We start from the raw sequence: 19,847 nt of genomic DNA, 5'->3' as shown, positions 1-19,847 counted from the left end.
ATCCAATCACCATCCTTCTCAGATCCAGAGTTTTATTTTTTCTCCTCTTCTGGCATGAAAAGCTTGAAGCTTCCTATGCTCCTGCCTCAAATATTTCAGCTCCACACACCTATTGCCTCAGAAGTCAAAGTCTCATTTTTCTTTTAGAGAGAGCCCTCAAATTCCAAACTCCTCTTGCCCCAGGATGCACATCAGAGCCTCCAGCTTTCCCATGCTAAAACTTCTACCATCACCTTTCAAGGTCTTTCTCACTGCAAAGTCCAATCACCTTCCCAAAGCTCTCTCAGTATCCTGCTCCTACCTTCCTCTCACTTTGTCTCTGCTTTCTTTGAATATGTCTCTGCTCTTGCTCCTCTGATTTCACGCATGGGTTCCCACTGGCTGTCAACACCTTATATCCATGTGTGACTAAACTTACATGATGGCCCAAACATGTCTCCATTCCTTTTCCATCCCCAAAATCCAAGTCCTACTTTCTGCTAGCAGTTGGGCTTTAGAAAACCTGCATGGAAAATGTACTTAAGCTGAACATAATCCTGTCTGAAAATATTTTTGTATTCACTGTGATGTCTGTCTTACTAGTTGAGGCTTTTTGCAGGGCTTTTGGTTTATATGTTAAAATCTGTGACACTCTAAGAGGCATAAATTGTGTGTAAGCAGTTATTTGCACATTCATAAAATGTGATTTATTGAACTCAGTGTGCACGCAATGCAGAGTCCTGTACATGAGCAAATCAACAGTATACCGGCAATTTAGTGCGGAATAAACGACAACTGCTTTTCAAAATGTCAAAGAACATTGTTTGCAAAGAGTCTAGAAAAGCAACTGATTAGTGTGAAAATGTGAAAAAAATGTTTTCTGAACCCTTTATATGGGACATAAGATTTGATTGCATAAGGGGAATTCCATTGTATAAGGCAGAGTTGTTAGAAACCACTGCTCTCCACTGTTACAGCTTTTTGTTTTGTGACTTGTATGTCATTTGACATACAAGAACATCACGTTCTTGTTTTGTCTATGCAGAAATTCCCAAATGTGGTAATGTCAATAACTGACATACATTTCATCTGTAGAAACAAAAAGCTTATAAAAACTGCAGTCCTACAGAATTGACGACCAGCCAGATAATTATTTTTGCTCATCCATATTAACATAACTATCGGGACTTTATCTAAGTATCATGTCTACTATCTTAAAACTTTATAAATCCTACATGGTTCTGGTAAGAGAATATACACAAATGAACCCTAAATCACTTAGCAATTAAAAGAAGAAAAAAACCCCAAACAATACATATTCTATTCCTTTTTTTCTGTAGCTGTTCTCTGACTTTTTCTACAGAGGTATGTAACCAACTGTTAATCACAGCAATTAACACCCCTCAGGCCTTCAGGACAGAGAGGAGGCAACTTCTCACTTTTTTTCCCCTCAAATTTCATTCAATCAAAATTACAAATATTTACACTTAACAAAGAGATCTGACAGTTTTACTCTGGATAGGAAATGAAGATTATACTTTTTCCATTCAAAAACAGCTAACTGGATTTCAGTAAGGTTTATTTATAGTTCAAGTTTTCTACATGTTCCTTCCATTAATTTGAATTCCAAGACTTAAATATAGTGTATTTGCCACAAATTAACAACGATATTCTGAATATTAAGTAAATAACCACATAAAATTTCTGAAGGTAATTATCTCTTGCTATTTTATAGACTAATAATCCAGCTCTTACCAATTAAAACACAAACCGTAAAGCTAGCTAGTATATCTTACCAAACAATCAGGTTATTGGAAAAGAGAATAAGCTTTAAAAATGAATGAAAAAATCCATAAAACCACACTAAAGTCACGCATACACATTTTACACTAAGCGTTTTGCATAACTAACATTTTTGCTAATTTATTAAATATGAATTCTGATTAGCAGTTTTACAAGAAATATTCAATGACTACTGTGCCCAGTTCCTCTCATAAATTCAAAACAAAGCTAGAAGTCCTTGTGTTTTCTGTCTTGGGCTGTTTAATTCCCTGGAAGTGAATGAATCAAGAAGCAAGAGGACTGTGGGAGTGCGGAATGAGTTTAGAAAACACACTCTGTCCAAACATCTGTGATTATTCTATAATTATCAATACTCACAAATACAAGCTAATTGGCTAGTTTAAGTGTTGGGGTGCATGCTAAATCAGGAGTAATTGATCTCAAATCGCACAATGGAAAGGTCATTTGTCTGTGGAAGCCCTGAAAGGAATTTTGATAGGCAGTATGCAATCACTTTTTTTTTTTAAGTAACCAAGTACACTATTTATTTGCTTTTTCTTTCTTCCCCTAAACTATAACACACTAAGTACCAAATAGGCAGGACATAACATAAAAGCTTTTTAAAATAATTTATAGCAAAACCTACTCTCCTACTCTAAAACCACTTTATTTCAAAATTCAATTAAGGGTGACGAAATAAAAATAATACAAAGATGAAAAAAATTAACATACAGTAACTGAAATGCATGTCTTTGTTTTTCTGGGTGCAAAGTAGCTCTGTGAATAAATGAAACATTGGATTTGTTAGACTGCCCTCTCCTTCAGCACACCTGTTCTGTCTGCATTCCATATTGTTTTGATGACTGATAGTAAGAAATGAAGCTGCATGGTCTCCCTGTGAAATCATGTCAAGGATCCAAAAGAACAGTTTGCACACATTCTAGATCATAAAATGTCTTCCTTTAATTATAAAGGTAAGTTTGTTGCTGTATATTGATGTCATGCATATAGTTATGGTAATTTTCATATATTTGCCCTTAAGATGGGAGTTTGTAATCACTTTTGTTCTCATTTGCATGTAGTTAAACTGTATCTACACAGTGAATTTAACTTGTGGTCAGTTTCTCTCCTTGCCATAACAGCGCAGACAACGAATCTCAAACAGCGACCTTCAGTACTTAATTTTCCGTGGTGTGTGTACCACTAATCTATATGAAAAAAATATTTTTTAGAAGTATTCAGAATATTATAACTCTGTGAATTTTCTTATTAATTTTTTATCTATTTTCCATCTGTCTTCCACTATCTCTTCATTAAATCTCTTAGTCATCATGGTCTTGAACTCTCTTCATCATCAACACCTTCTTCTGTTGTTTCTACTTTTTATCACTGATCATTTCTAAAAATCATGTAGCAAGTTTATGTTTTCTTTATGTTTATTATCTTCCCAGCTGATCAAATACCATATTTCAGCTATCAGCAACTTTTCTAAATTATCATAACAAGAGCCTTCACCTGTTTCTATCCTACTGCTGTAATGGCATCACATCCCTCTAGTTTCATTCTTCCCTAGAACTCGTCCATAAAACTCCTCCCTAACTACTTATATTCTTTCAGGCTCTATTTGTTCAGAGTGCTACTATACAAATTATCTAGAGACAAAAGCTAATGACAATTAGAGGTAGGCTTAATATAATACACCATGATGACTGAATAAGTATAAAATAGCTTTAGAAACGATGGAATAATGATACTTGTCTCTAGTGTATATGCTACTTGACAAATTGCTCAGTTCTTTTTTGATTGTCATTTCTTGACTTGCATGATTGCTATATTTTGTTAAAAACCTATTAATGTAATACTAAAGATACTTTAACAAAAACTTTACAGAGTATTTTCATACACTGCTGTCCATGAGTCTTTCAGTGCTTAAGGCATTAATGTAATGCAAATACTTTCTTAAAAATAAATTAATGGATTGGCTCTACTTGCCTTAAGACATGGTCAGTCTGACAGCACAGGTCAGAGGGAATACACAAGATAGGTGTGTCAGGGCCTAACCACATCCCTCTGTAAGACAGAGCTGTGTACACAAAGTATTATTTAGTTTATTTGCCAATCTAGCTGTTTGGCCACATGCCTCCCATAATTCCTGCAGAGGAACTGGTAAATGACCTATCTTGGAGCCATGCCATTGTCTTTGAACACATTCATATTCAGCTTTAGCTTAAGTCAACCCAAAAAATTCTGACTTCCCATCTGGGCAAACAAAAGAAATACTAATTCCTCCAGAGAATGAAAAATATAAAGCACAAGACTGTATCTTGAGAAAGCTGGCATAGTTTTTCTGAACTTAAAGTCTTCTGATGCCGACAATATTTAACCACTTTTTAGGAAGTTGAACAATGTTCTACGGAAAGAGCTGTCTGACAAAGCCTTCATACATGTTCAACAGAAAATTAAAAATAAATTTAACAAAGAAAAGTTGCCTAAAATATTATCAAGAAAGAAGCTATTTACAATTTAAAAATATGTTTACAAATTGTTAAAAAAGTCCTTCCTTTAATTCATCATTATAAGTGTAATGATGGTTATCTTGGACTTCTTCTGGCATAATTTCAAACATCCATGCTTATCTACTCAGCTAAGTTATCTCTGAGATAACCTCACTTTACTCTGCTGCTTGTTCATCTCTTGTGTCTTTGAGAAGGTATGCTTAATCTGTCTCTGATATAATGAAAATATGATCACCTTTTTGTGCTTATTATTCTCACCTGTCAACTTGAGTGCTATTCTCTTTCCTCTTTTGTCCTTCATCAAACTCAAATTTCAGCTTTTGTTTTCACTTTCAGGGGTCTCTAAAACTCTGCCTTGTCCCAAAAATGCCACCTCACTTTTTATAATTACTCTATGCAAGTACCATATTCTTCCAGAAAACTTAGCAATTTTCTACACAGTAAGTGATCTAAGACCAAGCTGAACTGCGTTCATGTCCAAATTTTGGAATGGTGTGGATCTATTTGTGTCACTGGTGTAGACACATGAAACAGAAAGCGAAGCATGTGCTCATCCTACCTTCTTCTCTGTTAACTCATTGATAGTGATGAAGCCAACTGATATCTCTACAACCCATTCTCAGCCAAAAATTCTTTGTTATTCTTATAGTAAATGGGATTTTTGTGAGGCATCCAATCAAAGGAGTGAACACCAGGCAAACTTAACTTACAAGTAAGACATGTTTACACCAGCAGAGTTGAGACTTTTTAGGAGATACTTGAGTACAAAACTGCTCTCCCATGCAGTGTATTTCATTGCCAACCAGACTGGGGTAGTGTGTTGGGGAAGCATGTCTGACATAACCTTTGCTAAACATAATCAGTTCACAGCTAATTAGGAATATAACCAATTTTAACGGTCATTGCTAAGTGGCGACAATATTTTTGCCATTCTACTTGGCATAGCTGGCAAGCATAGTTCCCCATTCCACTAAAATGCATAGAAATATACTCGTTAATTCCTGCCAGTGATGAAGACAGAAGGCATCCTTGCTTCCTTTCGTCCACTGAGTCCCATCATAACTTGAACTAGTTTCAGCAGAATCTTACACAAACTCAAAAAACTAAGACCAAGAGATATTTTATGCTCTCAACAGATTATGTGAAGAAAGACTACCACTTTGAAAAGCTAGTAATGCAAAGTTTACTTACGATGGTTTAACTAGGATCATGTATTGTTCTCATTGGTCTTCAGAGAGCAAATAATAAATACCTGACCTTATTTGATAAATACATAAAATCCTTTGATGATGCCTAAGTTAAAATTGTAACTGAAGACATAATTGTCATAAAATTGTAGGATATTTCATAAGAACAGGCATACTAAGAGTAGACTAGAGGTCCTTCTATCCTATTATTCTTTATCTGACAAGGTCAAACAATGAGGAATTGGTGAATTGTGAGGAAAGAACGTAAGAACACGGAAATTGCAGTGCTTTCCCCTTATTCTCTCTCAGCTCCCAGGGACTTGCAGATCAAAGATCTTCACATGCAAATACAGTTTCTTTGAGCTTAATACACTTTACTGCATTTTTTTTTCCAAGAATCTGCTATTATTTGAACCCATGGTCTGGGGTAATGATAATTCTATTTAATGTCCTCTAGTTCTTTTGTTCTGAGACACTGAATAATAGCAGCCCATTCAATTCTGTCATGCCTCTCATGATTTTAATTACCTCTATAATTCTCCCTCTTCAGCCATCTCTTGTTTTGGCTGAAGCATTCTAGTCCATTTACATATTTCTCATCAGGAAGCAATTTAAAACTGACATTCTTATTTATGTTCTCTGTATCCTTCCAGTTTACTACTTCCTTTCGCAATGAAAGGAAAACAATGTAAATATTGCTGAAGATTACTCAGTATCATAAGAGTCTTCTGCCACTGCTTGCACTTGGCTTTTATTTTTATTATCCTGAATATTTCAGTACTGTAAGCAAATGTTATCACCTCCATTTCCAGTAATAGACATGCTGGATAGTACAAACTGTACCACATAGCCATCTAGGACCAGAAAGCTAATGTCCCTCCAGTGACAAAAATGAATCATTTATTTCTATCCTTTGGTATCTTTTAACCAGCTATTGATGGATGAGAGGCCTTTCTTGTCCTGAACTCAGCTATGTTTTTTTGAGCATTTTCAGAAAAGAACTTTCTTAAAAGACTTGGAATTTTTAAGCTTCTGAATGACAAGCATTATACCTCTAACTCCCCTACACATTCATGTGGGTCCATCCAGTACAGCTGTGGGACCATGGCTGTGTAAGAGGTCTAAAATGTTCTTGGTTTGTCTTATTGGCCAGTATGAACACTTGGTTCCCTCTGCAGAACTGAAGGTGCCAATCTTACATCCATTCAGGGACATGTCAAGAAATATATGGGGAAAGGCTACAGTAAGCCTTTTTGCCATGGCCATTCTATCACAATCCTTGTGGTTGCATAATTATAGCTATCAATATCCCTGGTACAGCAGTCTTATAAAATCATAGTTAAGTGGAAATAAGCAATCCTGATGACACATGCAGATTAGCTAGAATCTGATTCCCTTCAATGCTCTGATGAACCAGCAGAGATGACTGAGAAGCCATAATTTCTGAGAGGTATACCACTGTCCTACACAGGCTAGCTCTGGATGCAGTTTTCAGTACCAGGAAAAGGCTATGAAATACCCTGTCCAATGGGACTGTGCGTCTGAAGAAGTCTCTAAAGAACAGCCTCTGCAAAACAGCTTAAAAGATAAACACTGCTATCAATACTTACATGATGGTTTGTACTAACGCTGTTGCAAAACAGGGACAGAAAGTGGCAGTGCTAACAGGGCTGAAGCTTTAGACATTTCTGTGGCACTGACATTTGTATCTTAAATTTCCACCTGCATTTCATTTTGTTTTTCTTTCGGATTCATTTCTGCTTGGTGAGGTGTAGAAGAGAAGGCTTGAAGGCCAGCCCAAGCACAGCTGCTCTGTGGGATCCACATGGGACCTTGGAATCACAAAATCATTCTTGTGTTTCTTACCAGTGACCTGTTTGAACCAAAAGGACTTGTGGGCAAGAAAACTGAGTGCTAGTGTTAGGGTCCAAGTGCCGACAAATCAGCAAAATGACACAGTTGCCACCAGTGCAGCTGACCTAAGACACAGTCAACCAGCAGTGCCTGGATTCTGCGTTTTCCGTCTTGGTGTACTGTAGGCATAACAGATGCTCAAAGACAACACTTTCAGTAATGTGTGTGTCTCCCTGAGACAGAAAATTCACTTACTGTAAAGACTTCAGACTGTAAAAGCATCTTGTGAGAAATGCATGTGTGCAAATTAGCTTTTTGTGATTCAACAAGCTATACTGAAGAGTCTGTTGAACCCTGGCTAAAAAAAAGAAAACCTTCTGGAGATGAAGCATTGCATGGTCTCACAACTGCAGTCTTGAGTAGTCTGACAAAGGAATAAACAACTTAAAACAAATAAATGAGGAAGTAAGGAAATTAACTGCAAGAAAAATGTGCAATAAGGAAAGATGGAATAGTATGACTTGGGAAAAACAGCTCAATATAAGGGTTATTCTGAGAGACATCTTATACTCCAGCATTTCTCTTTACAGCTAAAATCAATGCTGCACCTTCTATTTTCAGTAACACCTATCTTGTTTCTCTTCTCAGTAGATCACAACATCAGAAACCTGAAAACCAGTATCTTTTTTCTTCTTTTTAAGCAGAGAAGTATGAACTTAAAATCTAGTTGAGGTAATTCTATAGCTGTAAATTTTCACAGCTGTTAACATGCCTCCTTTATTGCCTAACTAAAAGCACTATAACAAGAACCTCAAATCAAGAAAATGTATTTTAAAGTGTTGTATGCCAATTTTAAAGACAGAGAGATACAAAAATGTATCAACATGTAAAAGGTTTCATGACATTTCTGTGGTTTTTTTTGTTTGTTTGTTTGTTTTTTGTTGTGCTGTTTTTTTGTGTGTGTGCCTGTGTTTTGTTTTGTTTTAAGATAGGTAGGAAATTGCATACCCTTTTCTCTCTAGACTGATTACATAAAAGGGCATGGCAGATGTGTCTATAGAGGCGGTGGGAATTTCCACTGATATTAGCAGGCATTGAAAACACTGTTATCTTGCAAGCCCTGATTGATGCAGAAGTCAATAGCTTTTTATTAAGTCACTCAGCAGATGGGATCAGTAAAGAACTAGCACAGATTTCATTGTATGCAGCACTGTGGGAATGTTATCTAGATTAAGCATCAAAACCCCTCCCCCCAAAATACATAAAAAGAATTACTCTTTCTTAATAGGCTTTCCTACTTTCAATTTAATCGTAATATTTTAAATAAAAACATTAGCATAAAAACAGTTGGAGGAAACTTCCTATTAGCCTAGGAATAATCACATCTTGAAATAGTCACCAAGGGCTACAACTCAGAGGTTTCATAATCCCCCTTGTTCATTCTGAACATCCAGCTATGTGCTTCAGGCATATCTACAATCTTTCTCCAGATGCAGACAGCCAGAACCCTTTTACAATATTACCATCACTATCTTGACTATCCTGCATCTCTGGTCTCTTCAACGTATTTCTATCTCAGATTTAACGCAAGTGCTTTTGAAATAACCCTTTTAGGCCTAGAGCACTAACTGCTTCAGTCTCCCTTTTTAAATTCCTGCATTTAACTACACCAAAGACACTGCCAAATAAATTATTGTATTTTCAATTTAAATTATCTTTATCACTTATGTTAGTTCACCTTTCTGGTATCAAATCACTTTTAGAGACTTACCCTTAGTTTGTGAGCTTTCTGTGACTTTACAGTGTTTATAGAATGCAACTCCAATTAGTGGCATGCAAAGACTACATTTATGATGTTACTAAACTATAAATATATGATAACAATATCCAGTTGAGCATATTTGCTATTTAACTATCCTATCCAAACTACACTATTTACTTATTTTTAAATTAATTTAAGGAAATAATTTGAGATGTTATTTCTATTGTGAAAGATTTTTTTTAGTTACCAATACTCAAAAGAGTAACTACTGTAATATATTTGTTTATCTTATATAAAACTGAATACAGTTTAGAAGACTATTTAAAATTAGCTTGTTAACTTATATTAAAAATCTGAATGGTAAAAGAAGATTTGCTTTCATTATTGAATAGCATTTCCATTTTATCATTAATCCTTGGACAAATAGCACATACCCTATACAGAGAAATGCCATAAATGCTGTTTATGAAACTAATGGTAATTCTATTAATGATTTTAATTTTAAAAAATACAGTCCTGCATAAAGATAAACTGCTCTGGATCACTTTTCATCATCTTGAAAGCACAAAAGTGATATGGTGCTGAGGTTTCATAACTTTTTGCATAAAAACTCAAAAGGTATGGATGTTTGAGGATTTTCATAGAAGATAATTTTACATTCCTTGTGGAAATTTTCATATGAAAGACTCGCATATTGACTACAAAATGTGTTGGTTTCACTGCATCCATATCCTGGTTTTGGCTGGGATAATTTTCTTCCTAGTAGCTGGCACACGGGTGTGTTTTGCATTTAGTATGAGAAGAATTTTGATAATACACTGATCTTATGGTTGCTGCTGGGTAGTCAAGGACTTTCCAGCTTCCTGTGCTCTGCCAGGTGCATAAGAAGCTGCGAGGGAGTGAAGCCAGGACAGCTGAGCAAGGCCGACCAAAGGGGTATTCCTTACCATATGATGTCACGCTCAGTACATAAACTACTAAATACAGCTGCTCGGAAATGAATGGGCTATCGGTGTTGTGGGTGGTGAGCAACTGCATTGTGCATCACTTGTTTTGTATATTCTATTTTTATTTTTTAATTATTTTTATTATTTTCTCTTCATTTGCTGTTCTATTAAACTGTTCTTATATAAGCTCACAATTTTTGTAATCCCGTTTTGATTCTCTCCCCCATCCTACTTGGGGCTGAGGTTAGTGAGGGGCTGTGCAGTCCTAGTTGCCAGCTGGGATTAAACCATGACAATCAACTCAGGAAAAAAGTAAGAAAAAAGGAAAGACACGTGATTTTATCTAGTAGTCCTGCGATTTTCAGAAAGTCTAAATTAGTTCAAAGTGAGAAATCTTCTATATAAACTAGGCTTCTCAACAGCTGTCTTTACCTCCTGGCATCCCAATATAATTCTGAGGTCTGATTTTATCAGGTCTAGCATCCCTAATGAGTGGTTTACTGTTCAAAGTTTATCATATTTATGTCCAGAGTATTAAAATAATATTGTGGAAGAGGTTTTGTCACATGGAAAGTTAGAATCATATGAAAGTTGAAAAGAGCTGCTAGATTCTCAGTGACCATTGAACCTACTGGATATGAACCAGACATAAGAGCAAATGCATTTCTAACAGGGCCACAGAATTTCTTCTTTGACAATGCAGTGTTTTCTTATACAGAGACAGTTATTCCCACATTCAAAACTGCATGTTTTCATTGCTATCCAAGCACTCAAATAAAATCCCTTTTCAGTCCAGTCATGTACCCACTTGGTTCTTCTTCCCATTCTTTATATTTTGCCTTCTGCAACTCTAACATCTTATTAAGCTGTTGCCTTACTAATTAAACAAAATTAATCTACTTTGGTGTCAGAAGCCTTTTGCTGCCAGTACGCTCAGTCTTCTATGCCTGTAAAGTCCCTGGGAGCCTCCTGAGATATGGCACATAAGCAAAGTTAAGAAAATCAAATATGGAAGTTTAGACGCTGCCAAGCACAAATTTAGATGTAAGCCCAAAAAAGCAGTCCAGAAAAAAAAATTTACACACGTTCTGAACTGACACAAACCCAGCAATAGCTTTTATTCAAATAAAAAGTCAGAAAACAGAAACATGGCAGCAACACTTGCACCAAAAAAGGCTAAGACAAAGTTTCATACAGCTATGTCGTTCAGGTTTCCTATCAACTACATTTAATCATGTCCCCATTGAGTGTGGGACTTTTAGGCTAACCTTTGGAGACGCATAAATCCAGCACTCTGAATCACCTTTGTGGAACAACATGCCCAATTTTCAGGTAGCACAATAATGAAGCTCTATTACCTCTCCAGATCTTCCTTTAATTATTTATGTTTTGTACAAAGCGCAGCATGGTAGCTCCTCACATTTATGAAAGACATAATTCATATGACACTATGGAACATATATGAACTATGTTGCATACATAATGTATTACAATAAACCACTAAGCTCAGCATCAACATCCACACCGCATTGACTGCTGTTAGAGAAAGGAAATACTCATCTCTTCGTTTTTCCTGGCAACAGCTTCCCCTCTGAGTAATACCAAAGATGATCCACAGTCCTCAGACTTCTTAAGTCTGCTTATTTTTGGTAGCTAGGAGCATTTCCTGTTGTTTTTGGTATCAAATAATGACCTTGTGTAACAGTTTTATAAGTGGATGATCAGAATTCACCAAATTTCACCCACAGAAAGGCCTGGGTAGATTCACAAAAAGGACATTGAAAGCATGTCCTCTTTTATTTTTTTCCACATACTTTAAAAAAGCAATCTATACTGTTCTTACAAACAGGAAAAATATATCTGCTATCAAGAGTCAGCACTGTAGAAAGTAACTATATAAGCAAATGTAGATGAGACCTGAGATTTCTTTCATAACGTACTGATTCTGAATTTTTTAAAGAGGTCTTTATTGACAACATTTGGAACTAGTAACTTTTTTCCTCAAGTAATTTTCTTTATTCCACTATGCAGACACAATGTTTTCCAAACAAGAAACTACATACAATTATCCTGATAATGTTCACAGAAGTAAAGATTTAAGAATAAATTTAAAAGTACACACACAAATTGGCTTTTCACAACTTGCAGTTTATCTTTAGATTCAAAGCACTGTGTATGACTGACCCAAGAGAATTTAACTCAGCACTACTTTAATAATCATCCATCTCTGATTTCCTAAGGCATGTATTAGCTAGAGATTTGTTTGCAAATATTATACTCAAGATTGAGTGAAGTTTAAGGAAAAATTAAAAAACTTACCTTCAAAAACTCTAAAGGCTTTCTTGCAGCTTGGTAGAGGCCATTTTGCAGAATTTGATTTTTGAAAGTTTTCTTTTAACTTCAAATATTCCGTAGGGAAAAAAGATTTGGTTGAGTTGTTCAATTCTACAATAATTAATGGAAAAGAATGTACACATCAATGCTGCAAACACAACAATAATTTGCACACATTTATATTATCAAATAAAAATGCCGTATCTACTGTGTACTTTTTTTCCTGATTATAAGATCTCTTACATCGTTTTAAAATGACATAACCCCAAGCATTTCCAGATACAGCAAGAAAAAGTCTTAAACATGCTGTTTTGATTCTGTTCCTCTGAAAAAAAAAAGGGCATTTAGAAAAGATGACATAAAATTCTAGCAAACTTCAGTACATTCAGGCTATTTAACTTAGAAAACTATGATGTCCTCTATGAATGAAAATTATATCTATCAAACTGATTGCGGCATTAATTCTCAGTTCATATTGTTTTTGTTTAACAGCATCACCCAGTAAAGGAGAGCACTCAGTGCAAGGAGAGGGGAAGAGTGAAAATATTTTTGGAGATTTTTTTAAATGCTGTGGATTAACAGGAATTAAGAACACATTTGCAGAATGGTTAATGATAAATTGCGAGAGCTGTCATAACTTATGAATCTCAAGAAATCATCAGCTTCTAGGTATAAAATTTGGGGAAATATCTACATTGACTGCAACTCAAATCTGTCAAAATTAACCTATCCATAGCAATACAGCAATGGAAAACAAATTAAAAATAACCATATTTTCCTACCACAGAAAATAAGTGATCTGCTGATAGCTAACAAAGTTGCTAAGCTAGTAGTTAACAGGGAAAAACTCCAAACCCCCACATTTTGGCCCTTCAAACTACCATGGCTCCAGATAAATAGTAATAATAGCAGCCACTACCATAATTCCTTCTGTACCTTAAGGGAAAGAAAAGGCCCTTCATGGATCTTTGAAAAAGCCTATGTGTTATTACTTTACCTGGTTCACTGCAATTGCATATACTTTTTCAACAAAAAATATCATATGAAAGGATCAGATCTTTTTCTGTGGTAAATCTGAGAAAGCTAAGCTTTTTGTGAGCTGGCTCCAGAAAGAAGGAAAAAATCCAAATGCCCTTTGGTTGCAGTAGCTTTTTTTATGTAAGAAGAAGGTAACAGCAGATTTGAAGAAAAAAAAAAAAAAATCTGGTCTTATTCTAAAAATTATCCTGTTATTTTACTGTGTCAGAATGCAGGTGGAATGAAGCTGCACAACACATGCAGGGTACAGAAATCTCCAAATTTTTCTATCTCATTATGTGAGAACAGCGCTACTGCACCCATAAACCTCTGACAGTGAAGGGAAAGAGGTCATTTTCTCTCCTGATTGTAAAAGAAATAACTGTGTAGTTTTCACTGGTGGTTGAACACATTTGGATTAAATACTATTCGGATTCAGAGAAACATCCTCTGATGAGACTCTGCCTGTCTCTCCCAGCATCAAGAACACTTTAGTTTTCTCCTACAATGCATAAAAATAAACTTAGTTCTTTCAACTTTACTGCACAAATTTAAACACTGAAACCTCCAGTGAGGCATCTGATTCCTGTTTTTCAGAAAAGACAGTGGTGACAGCTCTTCCTGGCTTCTAGAAGGTTGCTTGGTAAGGCTTTTGATAAGGGACCCTTGCAGGCTGGCCAGGCCACCTGTCTTTCGGCATGTGTGTGACCCATTCCCGGCCACAAGCCAGGGCTTCCCGTGCACAACCAGCACATTGAATCTGCCTTTCTCAAAAGTGGTGGATTTATTGTACACGAGTGCCAGATCCTGGTTCTTCCTGGAAACACTTTACATAAATAAGGCTCTATGTGAATGGAAGTGTAGAAGCCAATCCCTGGCTCGCTTTCTCACCCAATAGGAGGGGCATTTAAAAGACAGAGTTACTGGAAGGGAGCTGCTGCAATCAGATCAAAAGCTGTCAGCTCAGGTGTATCTTGGGCACCCTGCCATCTGACCAGGTGGGAATCTATCCTGATGGGAGAAGGGCTTTTAAGAAAGCCTTTGAGAAAGATGAAATGCATGCAGACACTCTAAGAGCAACCTATGCAGACTGGAACTACCAGACTGGAGCCCACTCTCAAGGGTACCAGTGGAAAAACCTCACTTCATCAGGGCAAGAGGCCAGAGGAAGCATCCTCGTGGGTTGCATCTGGCTTTGTAGATCTGGGTTAAGCCCTCTTTTTCTTCATAATTGGTAGATAACTGACCTGTTAGCCCTCATCTTTTTTTTTGACATGTTACACGCAGTTGCAGTTCAGTTTGCAAAAACTGTATGAGCTAAAATGCGAACTTCTGAATACATCACTAAATGTTTTCTTTTCGAGATAACTTTGTAAAATAAAATGCAGTTATACAAAAGAGAAGCTGAAGAAAGTATCCAGAATAAATTTGTGAAAGAAATAAGACCTCCCAGTTATAGCCTTAGAGAAATAGGTGATGAATGCTAGTGACTTTGCTTTGCTGGCTGTACAAACCTATAGCAGCAGTGACTTTAGCATAACTTTAAAAAGGCTTAGTAAAGTAAAAAAAAAAATTACGACCCTTTACATTTGTCTGGCACCATCCACCTTCCTAAATGTGTTGGTTTTACTAATTTATCTACGAATATGATATCATCATCAATACTTCTCAGTTGATTTAAAAGCTGCTCAATTTATTATGCACTAGGAAATGACAAAATATTTTTCTTAATATATGTATAATAAAACAAAGTAAATTCAGTGTATCTAGTTTCAAATATATTGCTAAGTCAAGCATATATTGTTATATATTGAATAGCAATATAGAAATGTCTGTTTTAAGGCCATTTGGATTTCTCTCATCTGAAGCTGTTAATACTAAACACATCTCATATACTATTATGGCTCTCTATTTACAGTAGACTATATATTTATGACACTCTGTTCACACAAATCCTTTTCTTCAAAAAAAGAAATGCCTTTTCACAGAATGGGTTGGTTGAAAAGGATGTTCTGAGATCAATTAGTCCAACTCACCCTGCCCAAGGTAGGTCAGCTGCAGCAGGTCACCCAGGAGCGTGTCTGGTTGCGTTCGGAGTTTTCTCCACAGATGGAGACTCCACACTCTCTCTATGCAACCTGTTCGACTGCCCTCACAGGAAAGAAGTGTTTTCTTGTGTGCAGATGGAATTTGATTTGTTTCAATTTGTGCCTATTGCCTCTTGTCCTGCCCGTGGGCACCACTGAGAAGAGCCTGGCTCCCTTTTCTTCATTCCCTCTCATCAGTTATTTTTACATATTGTATGTTAAGTACTCACAGACTACAAATAATCCTTGTTATATTTTATTTTAATGACAGTACTTTAAGCGTGTTGAAAAGTTTTGCAAATACATTTTAGTAAGTGTCTACCTTTTTTCTTTGTGCTCTCCCAGCAGTATTTTACTGCAGCAAATCTGTGGTTTCCTCTTGTTAAATAATCATAAATAGCCCTATAACAACTAAAAGCAATTCTCTATTGGGAAAACACACTTAATCTGTACATCAAATCCAAAGGTGCCTCAAACATTAAGCAAACGAAATGAGAATAGCTGGAAACCTCCAGACATCAGCCAGGCAGGGCGCTGAGAGCGCTCAGGCTGCAGCTTTCCATCCATTTTCTCTGCTGTAGTGCTGACACAGTCAGTCCCTATCCCTGGCCACCAGCAGCTCCCTAGTGAACCGTCCTGGGGCAATGAGTTTGTCTGAAAAATTCTTCCTTCTCCTCCAAATGGGTTCTTATTTAGCCCAGTCAGTTCCTCAAACTGGTCTGCCATCAGATTATACAAAGTTGTGCCTGTAAAGAGGAAGAGACTGTGCACAACCAGAAATAGAAGCTGGGCAGCTCTGCTGATCAATATGAAATCATTCTTTAATCAGCTTCCTCAACCTGTCATCATCACAGCATCACGTGCAGCATCACTCGCAGTTTAAAGAGGATCGCTGCAAGACTTCTGTGGCATGCAAAAATAAACAAACATTCCTGCATGGATGAGTCATTTCCATTACTTTGTGACTTGTCTATGCACAGTTTTGAGTGCTGCAAAAGGCCTAGCTTTAGATATCACTGTGCAATTTTAACCACGGTGCTCGAATTTGCCTTGCTCAAGGCATAGAAGTCCGAGTCTTACTGCTCCATGTATCCCATCTATAGCAGTACTTACCCTCTTCTATCCCTGTACCCGTTCTGACACCAAACACCACTCACTCACCATGTTTTCTTACTGCTAAAAGTCAGGAACACTAGAGGTGAGGGTGTAAGAGTTCAGAAAGGGAGAATTTAAAAACAAGATTAGTCAGGAGGATTCTGTGGTTCTGCCAGCCTTTATTTTCACTTGTAGATAAACTAAAGATGTAAAACCAAGAAAAAATAATATTTTTGTGTGCGTGAAATTAAGTCAGTAATTTTTTTTTTTTTTCTGGTATGATCTTTCGAGAAAACGCTTATTATGTTTGGAATTTATGATTATTTAACAAGAGGAAACCACAGAAATGCAAAATATCAGAACTTCACTTCAAAAAGAAAAAAAGTTTTAAAATCTGTATCCAGAGTAGTTTTTGCCACTGAGAAAGCCTGTGTAGAATAGTCTAGGCAGAGTAAAATACAAAGAAAACCTCACAGTGGGTTATCTATGTATTCTGGATGTGCCCAATTTCAGATTATTTTTTCTTTCTCCTTTTTATGACTATATTTGGTTAGCAGGCTTTTGCTATAGTTTAAACTGCATATTTATTCAGGCCAGAAATAGAGGAAGGAAAGCTAGAAATATTTTTCTGTATTGTAAAAACTTCCATTTTTATACCTGTTTGGAAAAAGACTCTGGCAATCGTAGTGCGGCACAGTGGACATGGAGTGCTGGCTGGATTGTCTTTGGCAAGCATCCTTAAGCAAGGTTCACAGAAGATGTGGTGGCATGGGTAGCACATGTAAGGATTGAAATATACATCCAGGCACACTGCACAGAGATAGCTTTCTTTATCTCCTCTTAGTTCATGCTCATCGTCTGTATTCAGGTTATCATTTGCAGTCTGCAAGAAGGAAAAGAAAACATCTCTTCACAGCTCAGCTCGTAACTATTTTGGTATAAACCAACTGACAGGAAGGTGACTTTAAATAACTCTTGAGAAGTTGGTACACACTGGTGATATTCTTAATTTTTAATACAGGTTACTTTTTATGAGTTGATGAAATATATGACAGGAATGTCACAACAAACACTCTGTGGGAAAAGAGAACAAAAATCATATGAGACAGTACAAGAAGGAAATAATAAAACCAAAAAGGCTGAGTAAAACTGTACTGTGATCAGATTTCTTCTTTTAAAACAAATTTTAACAATTTATTTACAACTTTATTTCCAAAATACTTGGTTACTGTGCCAAGAAAGGCAAATCAAACCAAAAATCTCTAAAAATAACCTGTGGATTGTTCTGCCTTTGAAAGGTAATTTATGAGTAAGAATAACAACTCACAGTTTGAAACAAACCACAACTTTATTAATACAATGCAGAATCTAAATCTTAGAGCAGAAAGTCTAGGGACACCTAAAACCTTTAGCAACTTACTGTTTTTACCAGCACATATACTTTGATTTTCCTTGCATTTATGTATCTGTAGGGGGACATAGTTGGGCTTCCCAAATTGCGTACAAGCCATGTAAGTGTAAGAACTTGTGCATATTGCCAAGTTCCTGTTTTGCTCTCGTAAGATGATTAAACCTTTCCATGTAATCTGAGGATTTTACACGAATGGCATCCAGGGCTTTTGACTTTAAGAAAACCTTTTTTTTTTAATCTCTATGGGAGATAAACAGGAGACACTGACTTTGTTCCAGCTTCTCTATCCATCTTCTCTATTTCACAGCTAACAGAATCCAACACAGCCCAATATCCCAAAGACCCACCACAAAACAACCAAGACAGAGGAGGGTGTCAGATACTGCTGAGTGTCAGAACTTTCCTCTCATGCCCCTTGTTCTAAACTCCCAGTCCTTGCCAAATGATCTCAGTCTAAGTGCCCTAATTATAAGATGCCTTGTAGTATCAGTGACTTTTTACAAGCTCCAGTATCGATACTTATATTCCCTAATGTTCCCTTCTCAACCACTGCTCTGTACCTGCTTTGTTGCTAGTCCTGCCAAGCCCTTCCAGACATCTGTTATTGACATCAAGCACTCCTGTTGATGCTCTTCTACCCAAAAAATGCTCTGTACTAGAGCAGCTGATTTGCATCTAATTTGCATATCCACCAACTGTATATCATACAGACCACTTTTGACACTCCCAGGTCATGGCACACAACCACTACCTGATGCTGGCATATCAGATATTAATGACAATTGTTATTTTGTGCCTAATGTAGAAATGGGACTCTCTAGATAGATCTGTTTCAGAGATGATTATATGTATGGCTTGCTGGTTTGGATTTCTGTTGTCTCTCATTATAGTCAGACCTCTTCTTCCTGGAATACTGAACACAGTAAATAGTGAATAAGCCCTAACAGTATGGGTACTGTGGAATGAACTTAAAGATCCAGAGCAGAATTTATAGTTCTGCATATGCACTCATACTACCAGTCCAGTTCAGCATTTGCATCATGCTTTCCAGAATACCAGGTGCCAAGAGGGCTTATAAATTCTGACTTACTGTGACACAAATGCATGGAGACAGTTTGGGTTTAGCATTGTGTCCAAATGTAAGCTTTTGTGCAGTGCTAAGCATCAATAACTGTGTGGCTTTTGCAGCACTTACCTCAGCACTTACTACTGCAGCTTGATTTTCTCCATGCCAGACTTGAGATGGGCCCAGAAAACCTCAGTGTGTACTGAAATTTACTGCAGAGGCAATTAGGGTGTACTGACAAGCAGCCAGTATAGGTCTGGCTGGGACTAGCTCCATGATTTTCAACATCATGATGAGCAGCAATAGCTGCCTAGCTCCATGCTGTAGGAGACAGCATTCGAGCAGCACCGCATTGCAACCAACCAGTGATGTTGTTTAACTCCGACTGTCTCTACACCTAGAGCACAGATAATCTCTACCAGAACAGAATGGCAAGAGGCAATGGAGACTTGATTACAGGTAGGTAATTCTAGAATTAAGGAAGCCTTAAAACACTGTTTCTTTTACAAAAAAGTGGAAAATAAGTTGGCACAGAAAGTGCAGAAAGTAGTTTGAGCTTAATATATAATAGAGATGACTTCAGCAGAACTTAGGAAACACTAACACATTGTGATAATAACACCCCCTCCAACTCAGCCATGTAAGGACAAAATCAAAATTAAAAGCTAGCACAAAGCCAAAAGGCGGCGGGGGGGGGGGAGCAAGCTTTTGCTGAATGGTTTTGATGGGCACTGATCAGAAAGGAAATATACAAGGTGTATAGGAGAGCTGCCTGTCTCATTGGCTTCAAGTTAAACAACTTGCATGAGC

General features: G+C 36.8%; 1 protein-coding gene across 2 annotated transcripts in view; it reads right to left on the bottom strand.

The window, feature by feature from the left end:
• The window catches only part of RNF180 (ring finger protein 180), an 83,197-nt gene that overhangs the window by 9,777 nt on the left and 53,573 nt on the right, over positions 1 to 19,847 (bottom strand). For both annotated transcript variants that reach the window (XM_065045274.1, XM_065045275.1), the window contains exons 5-6: positions 17,218 to 17,443; positions 12,347 to 12,472 (exon numbers count right to left, since the gene is read on the bottom strand). In XM_065045274.1, the coding sequence (XP_064901346.1) occupies positions 12,347 to 12,472; positions 17,218 to 17,443 (352 nt within the window). The remainder of the gene's footprint in view (positions 1 to 12,346; positions 12,473 to 17,217; positions 17,444 to 19,847) is intronic.

This window comes from Columba livia, chromosome Z (assembly GCF_036013475.1).
Source record: "Columba livia isolate bColLiv1 breed racing homer chromosome Z, bColLiv1.pat.W.v2, whole genome shotgun sequence".
Classification (NCBI taxonomy): domain Eukaryota; kingdom Metazoa; phylum Chordata; class Aves; order Columbiformes; family Columbidae; genus Columba; species Columba livia.
Note: the sequence above shows the minus strand (reverse complement) of the source record. Positions and strands in the feature narration are given on the sequence as shown.